Source organism: Meleagris gallopavo, chromosome 4 (assembly GCF_000146605.3).
Source record: "Meleagris gallopavo isolate NT-WF06-2002-E0010 breed Aviagen turkey brand Nicholas breeding stock chromosome 4, Turkey_5.1, whole genome shotgun sequence".
Taxonomy (NCBI): domain Eukaryota; kingdom Metazoa; phylum Chordata; class Aves; order Galliformes; family Phasianidae; genus Meleagris; species Meleagris gallopavo.
The window spans coordinates 61148682-61163343 of NC_015014.2; the positions used below are offsets into that span (position 1 = coordinate 61148682).

At 37.3% G+C, this 14662-nt stretch overlaps 1 protein-coding gene across 1 annotated transcript in view; it reads right to left on the reverse strand.

Annotated features, from left to right (window-relative positions):
- Window positions 1-2282: 2282 nt before the first annotated feature.
- The window catches only part of FAM193A (family with sequence similarity 193 member A), a 42440-nt gene continuing 30060 nt past the window's right edge, over window positions 2283-14662 (reverse strand). The window contains 8 exon segments of the mRNA XM_010710460.3: window positions 2283-2385; window positions 5044-5244; window positions 5247-5886; window positions 7607-7837; window positions 9501-9687; window positions 10825-11107; window positions 11414-11686; window positions 12961-13159. Coding sequence (XP_010708762.2) covers window positions 2300-2385; window positions 5044-5244; window positions 5247-5886; window positions 7607-7837; window positions 9501-9687; window positions 10825-11107; window positions 11414-11686; window positions 12961-13159 — 2100 coding nt within the window. The 3' untranslated portion in view covers window positions 2283-2299.

Here is a 14662-nt window from a genome sequence, read left to right on the forward strand (position 1 = left end):
AAAAGAAAGAGAAAAACCCACCACTGATGGCACCCCTTTTCTGAAGGGCAGTTCCCATTCAGAAGGGCAAAACTTCATAAAAAAAATTTATTAAAAAAAATGATTTGCCCATTACCCATGTAGATTAGAAACCGGTTATTTTAAATACCACTGTATTGGCAACAGCAACTGGGAGAAGAAACAAGGAATACTGCATAATTATCAGCACAGAAGCTTGTTGGGTGTTAACCAAAACCAGAACTAAATACAGAATAAACTGTATTTATCAAAACCCCTGTAACAACCAGAATGAGTAGTAGGTAATTGATAAAGCACAAGCGTCAAGGGCACAGAACACTGCTCTTTCCTCACACCAGTCTGACTACAGCAGAGTGGCATTTGAACTGAAAATTCAGGAAAGGATGTTTGTAATACAGCAGACAAATAGTCCACACACTAGAAGAAGAATCCTTAGCACAAAAAAATCCACTCAGTTGTATCCACTGGGCACAATGAACACTTAGGGAAGAACTTTTGGAAAAGGTTGGCATGCACTAAGACAGAGGCATTTCAGGGACTGTTAATTCATGCTCAGGTCCTTTATCGAGGTCTGATGTAGCTTGTTTGGGCTAGAAGTTCCATGACAGCATCAAGGTAACTCCTATGTGAAGGAGTTCCCTCTATGGAAGGCTACATGGTTTCTCCAAGAAATGAAAACCAAATAAGGGGAGCAGACAGAAGGAGAGAAATAGGAAGGGTACAGTGGACAGTCAAGTAGATTTCTTTTGTTCTTTCCATGCCAAAGTTAGAAGCAGTTTGCAAAATTAATTCTGAAGTCAAGGTGTAATAATGTATCTGTCACTCTGCTCCAAAGCAACAAGAAAGGGCGATAAATTAACAAAATCAGTAAAAAGATGAATTCCTGTGGAGCTTACTGCCATGAAGAACAAGCAATATTGCTAGCTTGCTGTTGATTACATTGGAAATTATTAAATGACACATATTAAAGGTGTTTCCATGGTGTTTGCCTAGAACAGCATTTATAGGGGCATTTCAGGCATCTCATCTAAACATGAAAATCGGTATGCGTGCAAACTGTACAGTCACACAAACTTCTTCACAGATGAAAGTTAAATAGATCGTATCGAGTTGATTAACACTCATAACTGTACTGTTTTACAGCTGTTCATCTGGAATCATGTATGGCAAACTCTTGTATAAATTTCAGCCACACTTTTACATGTAAAGAACGCATTTCTTCACTAGCACTATTAATATATGTCACGTTCCAACTATAAAACCTTTCAATCTAAATTACAAAATCTGTCAGCTGGTCAGTCATTCAAGAGTATTTCTGGATATTTTAAAACACTAACACTGATTTAAATAACATACAAATTTTGTACAGAAATACTCAGCACACAGAAGAAGCCGTCCTTTGCAAGATTCAGATGTGTATATTACTTCCCAGGCACACAGACTATCAAAAGTATGTAAGTTCAGAAAAGATTCAATACCTATATGGAAAGCCTGATTTTGAAAACAAAGAAAGCCCTACTTTTTAGGGCTTTAGCTGTCTTGTGAAACAACCATCGATTCTAAAGTATTCAACTACTGAAAGTTTATTTATTTATAACTCTTTTTTTTTTTTTTTTTAATCATGACAAAAGACTAAGAAGTATTCATGGACAACTAGCACAGCCAATAAGTGAAGAACATAAATTTGAGTAGTTTACAGTCCCATGGAAGAACACGCTGTATTATGTATCTATGAGCTGTCTGCCCTTATTTGAAGAACTTAAACATAAATAACAAACTCCAGAAGCAACCAAAATGAAAAAAGTCTCAAGTATCAGTTCATTTTATTGTTATTGTCACTGCACTAGCATAAGCATCTCCTCTTTATCATTAGTAGAAACTAATATTTGCAGTTGGGCTATCTCTATTTTATGTGCAGTATAAAATTCCAAAGTAATAGCTCCCATAGACATGTAAAAAACCTCATGAAATAAAACTCATGAAACATTGAAAAACAGCATCTGAAATGTAAAAGTTGCTTGTTCAATAAGTAACACCTTACATACTGTTTATCATCTTCACATTAAAAAAACTCAAACAGTAGCAAGTATTTTGTCTGTATTTTATCCACGTGGATAATAAAAGAACTACTCAAATTTTGCTTACAGAAAAAAAAAAGATAGCTGGGGATATTCTGAAAAATCTTGATGAGAACGTGGGGGACACAAAGACAAACCCAGGATTTGGTCACTAAGCATACTGGAAGAACCACAACAGTTTTACATGCAGGAGTTACAGAACTTTACCTTTTAAAATACTCCACTTCTCGCTCTGTTTCATCCATTTCCACACTGTCTAGATCAATGTCTTTGGGTAGAAAAACATCATCTACGAAGGGAGAAGGATTACATTACATTAGATTCCACGGGGGAAGGAGAGAGGAGAAAGAAAGAAGCTGGATTAAAAGCTTGTTTGTTTGTTTTTTGAGAACTGTCTGAGCTTTTTAGACCAGTGATTATTCATATTTAGGCTGAATTAATACAAATTTGTAATTGAAAATGAGCTCTTAAAAACCTCATACTATTATCTCTGCTCAATCTTTTAAGGAGTTACATTGGAAACAAGGAAGAGACAAAGTAACAGAATTCACTAATCACATGGATTGCAAAAGATGCCAAAAGCCTGGAATACATACGAAAAACATCGAATTATATGAAGAGGCATGATGAATCAGGTAGGAAATGAATCGTGCTTGACTGCCTGAATTTTGATAGCCTTGCTACTATAAAGGCAGGTTTAGAAAGACTGAAGAAATTGTATTTCTGAAGAAAAAAAACTTAAAGAATTCTGATTTTGTAGAACTTCAATATCCCCTCTGGGACATTACAGGTTGCTTGTACAAGTCACGCTATTTGCAATTAGGATTCTTTTTCAAACATTCTTCTGATATTTTAACATGGTCAAAATTGAGCATCAGCTATTGTAGCTACTGGTATACTATACTGTCCCAGCACTTTTTTCTTGTACTTTCTATCATAAATTCTTCAGAAGATGTAATTTGCAGCAGAAACCAATTTGAGAATTCTTTCGTCTAAGTCTCCCTTTGCATCCTGCACCATTCTCCTTTCTGAGGCAGACTCAGAACACATTCCAAAGACAGCAAGACTCAAGAGACAAGCACGCAGCTGAAAACACCTAGCACACATCACTACTTTCCAGAATCCTTGGAACTATGAGAGCAGATAACTCTTCCCTAAAGACTTTCCTGACAGCTCAAAAATCACGTATATTTGCCTCACAATTTACTTCTGAAGAACCTGAAAGCCCTGTGCTCACTATATCCCACCTCTTCAAAAAGAGGAGTCAGAATGCTCTGCCAGACTATTTCGTCAAGAAACTGAGATCATACCAGAATCAGTGTTTGATGGCTTAATGTTTCTTCTGGAAACAAAGTCTTTGTTGCCTCTACGATACCTGTACATTTTTCCACAGCTGATCTTTTGTGCCTTTGCTAGTTTAGTCCATCAACCCAGTATCTTGAAGAAATTACAGCCAAAGAAAATTGCATATTACACCAACTTTCTTTTAGTTCTAAAGACAACTACTCCAAGTGGGTACCCAGCCCAGATCCAGAGAGTTGCACAATTACCTCTTTATAAAATCAGACTCACGTTCCTACATTTCCTACATTTGAACAATAGCTTTCAGAAACTGTTAAATATACTTGTATTAATAGCAGAAAAAGCATGTGTCTGTGTATGTATCCACATACACAGAGGAAAAGAGAAGATGCAAGAAGCGACCTAAATTTCTCCTACAGTATACCACCCCTATGCAGAAAAGATTGGAGTTTTGTCTTACTTAAACAAATGGAGTACACTGTTCTCTGTAAATTAAAAACAAACAAACAAACAACAACAAAGCAAACAAAACCTCATGATAATGTAGTATTCAGAAGAACTAAAGTATAGGAGAAAGAAGTTCAATGCTGTACTCGGGCACAGACTGCCACTGGAGGATTGAGGTGTTACACGCTTACCAGGCAGCACAGCACATGAACTGCAGTGTTAAGTCATTCTAGCAAACACCTCACTTGTGCACTGCTGCTGCTCACCTGTCTGCTCTGAGCAAACATTTCTGTACCACAAAGCTGCCCGACCACCAGCCCCAAGAGGGACCAAGTGCACTCAGGAAAAGATCCAGCAGATAGACCAGCATGCTGCCAAGGCAAATCAGCTAGCAATGCATGCGTTCATCAGCTTTGGTATCAGCCTTAGAGGCTTTCAGGAAAATAAAACAAAAGAATGCAATGGGAAGAAAATTATGTCAGTGCAACTTGTTCGAGTTCACTCAAACTTCTATGCTTTTACTATTCTTATCGGATGTATAAAATCCATTTCCCAGCACAAGCTGATATTCACATGGAGAAAACACTCTATTTAATTAAACAACATTCCACTAAATTTTCACACTGGCAAATGAAAAAAAATAGTAAATCAGTTTACTACACCTGTTAATGTAAATAGTATATGAAAATAATTATTACCACTGATAAATAAATCATTCTTTGACAACAGAATCCAATAATTCTTGTGCACAGATTAAGACCAATCTTAGACTAAATTCAACTCTATTTGAGGAACATCCTTGCTTTTACAAGTTCAGAATAGAACTCAAGTTGCTTCAATATATGGAATATTTCTTAACAAACACAGGCTTTACAGACGACTTTCTTAACAGACAAAAGCCTACAAAACAGAGGCATATGCTACCTTACTCAGGCTTTAAAGCCTCCTACATTTCTTCACTAGAAGTATATACACATATCCTAAAAGGAAAATGCTATCTTCAGATTGTGCATCACCAGCAAGCACCCTGAAAAACCAACTGAAGTTACAGCGACACGAGTTTCTCCAGACACCAATTTCTCTGGGTTTTTGTTGTTGGATTTTTTTACATTACCAGATTGAGTAAAGAAAGATTTTAAGCTTCTGGATTTAGTAACAGTAAAAAAAGAAAACAAACAAGCAACTTCATTTTTCTTACCAATGGAATTGTTGACTTTGTCCCCTTTTTTCTTCTTGTTTTTCTTGTTCTTGCCTTTCGGTTGAGGAGAATCTGCAAGTATTAGTTTATTATTCTGCTGCTGCTCACTTGGTGAAGGGGATTCACTTGTGATGGGTGCTTTGTCTTCCTTTATGTGGTTCAACTGTTTTTTGTTGTTGTTATTTAATTTCTTCTCTTCTTTTTAGGTTCTGCAAGCACTGGGAGCTCTGCTGCTTTTGCTTTGGATTCTATTTGGTTTCTGGTTTTAGTCTGGATCTCAGCTGCTTTGGAGGATTCAACAGGCTTTTTCACTTGTTCAGCACACGGTTTGTTTATTTGCTTTAGTTTCTGTTTGTTGTTTCCTTCTTTATGTTGATGCATAATATCAAGCAGAAAAGAGAGGGGCTCATGCTGCTTTACGCTCCCCTCTTTCTGATAAAGCAGTTTTGAGTCTCTAGTGTTCACAGCATTGGATGGTTCACAGCCTGTCTCCAAAAGCGGCCTCTGTTCTGTGTGATTCATGTGTCTTGACAGTGAACCAGAGGAGGTTTCTATCTTTTCTGATTGCTCAAGTGTACCATTCTGAATGTCTTCGGGTGCATTTGGGACAGATTCCTTTGCTGCCTGGCAGTTTTGAGTAAGCACGTCCACCTTCTGACAGTCCTTATTTGTTCGCTCTTTCTTCTTTTTCTTTACAGCCCTCAACTGCTGAAGTTCTTGAAGCCGCTGTAGTTCTTGTTTCAGCCTCTCTTCTTCTTCCTCCTCTCGCCGCCTCTGCTCTTCAAGCAATTGGTGATGCTCCCTTTCCCTGGCTTCTGCTTCAAGTCGAGCCTTTTCTTCAAGCTACAAAATAACAATTAGATTACTGGAAGTGACAGATTTTGAAAACGAGTTTTAGCTATCATTACTAGTTTTCTGTGCGAACATTTTAAGTCTCAGAATGTTAGCATAACCAATTTATTTGATCCACAAGCATGCAGCAAAAAATAAATAACTCAGTAAAAGAAAAAGCTGCCTTTTAAAGTACATTGAAATCCTTTTGGAACTTCTATGTTTCTGTAACACACCTGTACTGACTGTTGTCAGTACCAACTGTTCATCTTCTCTTTGCTACTGCTAAGCTTAACTTCATACCAAAGATTTCTATAATCACAAGAACTTGTTGAAAATGAAATTTCTCACTTAATTCTCTCATCTGTTTGTGTATTACTGAGGTAACCGAAGCTTGTGTCATATGTTGCATCATTTATCTGTTCTCTTGCTATGTATGCCAGCAGCTACTCTGTTTCAGTGTTTATTAACATTAGGAGAAATGATCATTAAAAGCAACTCAAAACAAAACACCAAGCACATCTGAGATGCATTAAAAGCTGTCAAGAACAGTAAGGATGGTGATGTTTTGTTACCTGTAAGCTCACAACCACATATAACAAAGACATAAAGAACTTTTACCAACTGTTACTGCAACTGTTGCAACTGTGCAACATTTATCTTGCACGATAAGCAAAATGAAAGCTATACGCTGAGAACAATTGTATTCACACACTCTTCTCACACATTTCAAAGCATCTACAGATGATTCCTTTTCCATAGTTATAGAAGTCATGCAAAAAGCCCCATCACCCTCTTAAGGGAATACCAGGTCTTCCGAACCTATGGAAGCATTATAGCATGCAGACTTAGTGCCAACAAACTAATCCACAATCACAAAATATTTACTGTGAAGTCACATAACATTAGTATCAAAATACATAAACTTTCAGTAGCCAACCTCAGTTGGTTTAAACAGTTTAAACTTCACACTTAAAATTGATAACTAAATTGCAATAAGAAAAGCAATTTTTCCTCTTGTTCAACTTAAAAAAATCATTTTCCTCTGTTAACTCAGCAAATGTTTTTGGAAAATAACTTCTTTATTAAATTTAAAGGTAATTTTTGTTTTGTTTTACATGATTTTGCCAGTTTTCGTTTGAAAGTGACATTTTCTTTTTTATTGCCCACTCCTTTGCAGCTTTGCACTTCACTCTGACTTATGATGGCTCTTCATGTCATCATGAACCCCTTTCAAGGAGCCCAACGCAATCACGCTACAAATATCAAAACTTGACTTTTCCATTTTCATGAAAGCACTGATCTCATGTTTTTTGGCTTCCTACAGTCATCCATCATAACCATCATTCCAATAAAGAAACACTAATTTTCTAATTTCCCGCACTTCTAAAATGCCCATTCAGTACAACAATCAGATTTTTATTTCTGAAACTTCATAACTGCGTGGGAAATTCCCACATAAAGATGACCTGAGACTAGGAACATGATAGCAACATTGTGAGAACTCTTCCTAGTCTAAGTAACTTCTAAGACAGCATCGGAAAAGGTAAGCAAGCCTCACTTAAGCAAACAGACAGAACCATCACAAATGACAAAAAAACCCACAACAAAACAAAACAATTAGGCCACAATTATCAAGTCAGCACATGGTCGTATACTTACAGGGTGGTCACAAAACATGCTTACAGATTCAAATGTATGAGGATTTAGGATAAACACACTCTTATCTTACCTTTCTTTGCTTATGTCTCGCTCGCTTGGCTGCCCGAGAACTGCTAACTGGTTTGGTTTCAGAGCTGTTTATGAACTGTAGCAAGTCTTCCACCTTTCGATGGTCAACAACACTTTCCCTTTCAGAGATCTGATCTGGTTTCTTGGGCTGTTCCTCCTTCCTTTTGGTCAGACGTAAACGAAGTTTTTCTCGCATCTCGGCATAATTTCTACTGGTTGGTGCAGCTGGTGGCTGAAGGACATCAGAGAAATATTTCGTGACTAAATCTAAATTTCACTGACCTAACACAAGATTTAAAAACTGTAGAGACCTTAAAAAAACTAGGAGTTCAAACCAGAACACTGAATTCCATGTTGTTTGTAGGTGTACATGAAGGTGTATTTAACAGGCAACAGACCTATCAGGCTTGTTGCTAGCTTGAAGACTATTTTCCAACTGGAAGAATGACTGATTTTACAGAGAAGTACACAAGTGAGAAGACAAAGGCCTTTAACAGTGCAAAAAGAGACTCTGGTATCTTCCATTGATTGGTGTATCACATTTGAAGATTTAAAAAAGCAAACATCTGCTACTGCTTTCAATTTCCATCAAGTGTCTTTCAGAGTTTGGGCTACATGGGCCTCTGGGTTGATTACCCCCTGCGCCAAACTATGCCTGCCCATCGATTTGGGGCAACACTAGTTCAACTCACTACACCAGCAAAACTAAACCTATTATTAACTTCTACAAAATCCTGTAGCATTCTGCCACTTCAGCACATCAAACAGCTTACCGTGCAATGGGCAGCTGTCAAAAACAGATGAAACATGGGCGTGGTGGGAACGTGCAATGGGATCCCCTCCTCGCCCCTTTCAGCCATAGGGCAAGACCTTTTAATTCACTTCAAACTTTAAGATGAAATAGATGCTAACCAAATACATGCCCAATAAGCTGAACTTTTTCTTCAAACACAGAAAAATGCCGGAGAGTCAAATTCCATTTGTGACCTGATTATTAAAAGCAGACTACACACATACAAGTAAAATAAGGCCAGCAATGAAATATAATTTTAAGTTGAGAAAAATTTTAATGTGGCACCTTTAAATAGCTTTGAGCATTTTACTTGTGAAAATGAATGGACTATGAAAATTGAAAGCTACGTAAGAGTACAAAGTGAACTTTAAGATGCTCCATCCAAATCTCTAAGTACTAAAACACAGAACACAAGAGAAAGGATTTTGTATAATCTTTTACATTTCATTTCTTTAAAATACCTTTTAAATGTAAGTCAGCACTTACCAAAATGCTCCAGTAAGGCAGATTATTTATAATAATAAAAACAGAGAATGTATTGTTTGGGTTTTCCTTTGATAAAAATGTTATTTAAACTTACACTGCCTGAGTTCTTCAAGGATAGTTGCTGGTGCTTGTTTTTTTTAGTATCATGTTAAAATGAATACTTCTAGAACTGAGATTTCTATAGATAGAACTGCTACAAATGTTTTTTTTTTTTTATAAATCATTTTCTATTAAGTGCATTTTTACTTGAACTTACCACATTATAAATAATCACACTACTCAAGATAAGTGCACATACTCATGAAGATATCTATGTGGCAGAATGCCCATTTGCAGTTTCGCAGTCAAACATGGGATCTATTATCCAAATCAACTGCTTGCTAAATCTTTTAGCCATTTTTATTACTCTTTATTTGCTTTCAACTGGTTTTGTTTCGATTTTTCATTTCAAAGACGAAAATTATTTTCTGCCCACACACTGAACTTCCTTTTGCTACTTATCTCTTCAGCCAGTTTCAACACAATCCCCACTTAACTGCAGTCTAATAAGATCCATGCAACTGATGATACATTAAAAAAAAAAAAGCAAAATAAAATTGAAAATCCAGCAACTTACTCCGCCATGGCCGAAGAACTCACAGTAACAACAGTCACAGTATTTTCCTTCCTTCTGGTTTGTGGATGTTGAGGTACTTGAGCTATGCTCTGAACAGCTGTCTTCATCTTGGCTCTCCTCTCCATCATACTGCTGATGATCGTAAGTGTTACTGTTCTCGCAGCGATGGCCCTCACAATCAGGATCACTGTGTGAAATTAAGTAAGTTGGTAAAAAAAAAATTCTGGATAAAAATGGAAATAATGTTTGAAAGAAAAGAAACAAAAATGCATACAGCTATATGTACATCTACCAGGAACAATGATTCTCAAACTGGGATGTCAATCACCAGTGATGTATCAAATTCTAAGGCCTTCATACAGTAGTTTTCAAATGGAGATGCTCAAAACTAAGCAGAAAGAAAAAAAAATCATGCATGGTAAAGTGAATTATGAAAAACTCATTGGGTGACTCACTAGATCAGTAGCCTACAAAGTGAGTTGTGGAACTGTTCTTTCTTGTCTTAAGCCAGGAAAAATAGTTTCAGAGGCAGAAATTTTTAGCTTTAATACGGAATGGTTTTGAAACTGTCACCTGCCTTATCACTTGTGCATTGCACAGCTCTCCTCATACCACAGCTTATTCCTAAAATCCTCTGGTTCTAAACAGATATTTTTTTTTTCCTCAACTTAAAAAATACAGGATTGGCTAAAAAACAAGATGCTGCCACAAGCTGTTTTTCACTTAATTTTTTGAGAGGGGGGAAAAAAAAACAACAACTGTAACTGCTTATTGAAGAGACCTGCTTTTTTATCCCCTCCAAAGGACTGCATAACTGCGTGCCCAACATATTGTGGTTCCAGAAGGACTGAATGGCAGATGTGATCTTGCTCTAACTGTAAAGTATTTAATTTAAAGGAAGATCTCATCTAGTGTTATTACTTCTTTGTTCATACGCTAGCAAGGTGAAAACACCGTAACCTTTCACATACCAAAACGTATGTCATCTTCTTTCTGAAGCAAGAAACTCACTCTTCCAGCTCCCCCAGAAAAGGAGCTTTATCAAAAATTAGTGATCAAAACAGTGAAAAAAAACTGTTCAAATTCAGTATTCTAATTAGGGGAAAAGTACGAGAAAACATAACACACAACAGGTAACTGCTAGTTAGCTCAAACTTCCTGGCTAGTCAGTCTGAGCAATGCACCTACTATTTTCTCTTGTCTGTTGAGAGCTAGCATTACAGTGCCCAGCAGAACAGCGAGACAGCACATGCTATGGAACAACAGATACAACTCTGTAGAAATCAATGCTTTACTGATTCTATCACCCAAGCGCCAGACTCACCTGCAGACACTTGGTGGGGCACTTACAGAGCTGTCTGTGGTGGAAGTAGGAGGTACAACCGTAGTAGGACAAAGACCTGAATGGGGATCCACAAACCCAGGGGCTGTTGCAGCAGTTTTGGGAAAAGAAGGAGCAGCAAGGTTTGGAAGATGGGGTGTAGAAGCTGGAGACAGTGCAGCAGGAGACAGCGAAGGAAGCGATGCTAAACTGGTAGGACTATTTCGTGGTGCAACTGGAGCAGAATGTCTATGGTCCTCTTTATTAATATTGTGGAACACTTCACCTAAATTTGGAGGAGAAAAAAAAGATTACAACTGGAAGAAATTAGGTGTCCAATTAATTACCCAAACAGTCACTCAAAGTGGTAGACTTTCTTAGCCTCTCTAAAAACTATGTAGTACTTCCTGATCTGCCTACTAGGAGTCCCAAACCCTAATATTAAGATGTCTTCAAGCTAGGAATATAGAGATTAAAATCAGGAGTATTAAGAACACCAACTAAAGATAACACAAAATACAGCAAACATACATAGAACTTTGATACATACTGGAGACAGTTACTAAGAAATGTGTGAATTACAAATCCTTACCTATTGATGAAGGTCTCTTGGATGATACTTTGAATTGGTTGCTGCTTGACTGCACTGTAGTAGCTGTGCAGGAGACAGAAGAAGTAGCAGAAGAGGTTGCCATGACAACTTTGTTAGCTTCCATAAAGGCATCCTGGAAATTGTACAGACATTTCTTCTTTGCAGCATTTTTCTTTTCTTTGCCATCAGTAACTGCTGATCCTTCATTGCTAGATGTGGTAGGAAGTGCTTCGGGTCTTATTTCTGAGAGTGCTGGCGTTAATATATCATTCCCTTCAATTGAAGTGCACAGAATAATTAAATATCACAGAACTATAGAATTGTCTTTATGGTACTCAGAATTAAACGTGTAATAATTTAGATGCGATGCTACAAGACCAACAAGGACACCTCGTTCACATTGGCTGAATCAGTTCAGCAAAATGATCCCCTCCCCCCCAACAGCCTCTTGCCCTGAATACAGATGTAATAAAATGTGCTACAGAGTCTCAAAGCAGAAGTCAATAACCGTAAAGTTACAGTTTTAAGAATCCTGCTACATGTGTAAACAAGTAGCAAAGATGCTACAGACCTATATACATTTATACTTGAAGACTTAACATTGGATACTTTATTACATGTTAAGCATGTAAACTTCAATATCTGAAGTCCACATTAGCCATGCAACAATTGCAACACATGAAGAAGTAGCACATTCTTCTATCAACGTGATACGATAAATCTTTAATTACTGGTGATTCCAGCTAACTACAGCAACACCTCTGTGATCAGACCTCCCATAGAATCTTGCCACTCCCTTAGAAAAGGTACTCCTAACCATGTTTGCACAAAGACAAGCTATACTACTGGTGAGGTTTTCTGTAAGTTTTTCCACTTCTTTTCTTTTTAACATCTCTTCAGTAGCTTGATACAAGCAAACAGCAAACCACTCTGAAAAATATTCAAACATAAAACCAGGCTTCCTTTTTCACACAAGTTACATTTTACAAGAGTTTTTCTACTTCTTTGCTATGATGTGAATGGAAAGGTATGTACACACTTATTTCTCTATTAACCTCTTCTATTTAACTTCAACCATTAATATCTCCAAAAGCTTCCTGGCTTAAATCAACCTCTTCCTAGGCATATGCCTCTACTGGAATGACAAGGTTTATCTCTGTGCAAGGTAAGGAGGAGAATGCAGTACCACATTACCAGTGCTCTTGCAGTCTCATAGAAAATAAGCAGATTTTTGTGGCAACTTAAATTCCTCCTGACTTGCAATTTCTTTGCAGTCCTGAACATTCTAAGCTGAAAATACTTCTACAATAAGTAGAGGTGAAAAACGCTGTTATTCTTTTCCCTTTGGAGTTCTATTTTCAAGATGTTAGAATTAATTTTCCAATTTTCAGTCCCACTCAAGTAGAAATGGCAGCAAATCCCTGCCAGAATCCCATCTCATTAAGAACATGATGATGAAACCTATCATTCCTGGAAATAAGTGCCACATTCCACTGCATGACATAAGGATTTTAACTAGTCAGTGTCAAGTAATAACAAAACCTCACCAGGAATTGTATCAGGCAAAAACGTAGCAGGATTCCAGTTCTTGTCATTCATCATCTCTGATCCCCAGAGACTTATAAATTTAGAGCTATTCCAATCTGGAGTGCTCCCAAAACAGCTTGGATAAATATGATCTTGGAGAGATGCATTGAATACTTGATGCTTGTTTGAATGATTCTGAACTGGAGCTGGCGGTAATGCCTACAAAAATAGAGAGTATTTTCCTCATTGATATTCTGTTTGCTTACGCAGTCACTCCAACAGCAACATTCAAATCATAAATTGTTTCAATTGTGAAAGGCATTATAAAAAGCTAAGGGTAATAAACGTTATTTCCCAGAATGATAAAAAGATCACTCTGTTGATTTTTAAAAGCAGATAATGTATTACACAGATTTTATGTACAAGTGTGTATTTTATGGTCATAAGCTTTTCCTTCAGATAACAGATAAATACAAAACAAAGCATCCTCCAAAAATGTTTGGGTTAATATATATTGGTGGATCCTCATCTTTCATCTAAAAAAGTATTTACGTCAATGTACAACTTAATAGGAATTATTACTACCTTCCAAAGCCCAAGATGCTAAAAGCAATCCTCCGTGACATGACAACCATTACTACACAAAGCAGCTGTGATAAAAGGATTACTAACACTTCAGGATTGGAAACAAGCACAGTAGAATAACAAAACGCTATTATCTGAAAGCACCATTTTCAACTTGGTTCTATTTGTCTGCTCTTCTCATCTAGAAGTATTAACAGGTTCCTGACTTAAAAATACACAGGCAATGAATGCAACCTTCTGTTCTTAAAAGCAACCAAAAACTAGAGAAAAAAACCCCACAGAAATACTTTTTCCTGTTTTATAAAGGCAAGTTGTTGCTCAGGGTTCAGAGTCCTTGAGCAATGCAAGCATTACATTCAATTACCACCACATTTAAAAAAGCCAAAGGGAAGTGATTCTATTCTGTTTCTGCACTACATTTAATGCAATGAAAAGCTATACAGATGTAGACAAGTATCAGCTGAGTTCAGTAACATTTCAGACACTAACATCTAAACACAGTGAAGAAAACTCATCATACACCCAGTTGCTCTTTTTTTTTTTTTAATCCAGACATTTTCATTATCTGACTGATCAGGAAGGCTGAAGCAGCTCAAGCATCCTCCATAAAAGAAAACTTGCACACATGAGTACAAAAGAAACACCAAGGGACAGAACAGCCTATCCATGATATAATGAACCAAGTCCTGACCTGACAGAGTTTATTAGCTGCTTTACTACCAGCTCTGCCAAATTCCTCTGGCTGTTCAAATACAAAAGCTCCCTAAAGCTTCAGCTTCCACATATGTCTTTCTAGCTCCCACATAACAAAAACACACGGAGCCCAGCTGGTTCAGGTGCTGTGCCAGAACTAGTAGATCAGGCCAGTATAACAAAGCCACTCAGTGCTAGCAGCTTGCCACTCCACATGGGGCTGCTGGTGTAGCCTCAAAAATACACTGCAGATGTTCCACCATGCAAAGATCTTTTGAAAAGAATGACAGCAAAGATACGAGTATCTCATGGATGGCAGCTGAGTAGACTGCTACAAAGGAATGGGGAAGACTGCAGGAAGGACGGCAGAAGCTGGTACAACAATTTGGGATTTCAGAAGAAAGGCTGTAAGCTGTTAAGAAATGTCAATACAACACAGCAGAG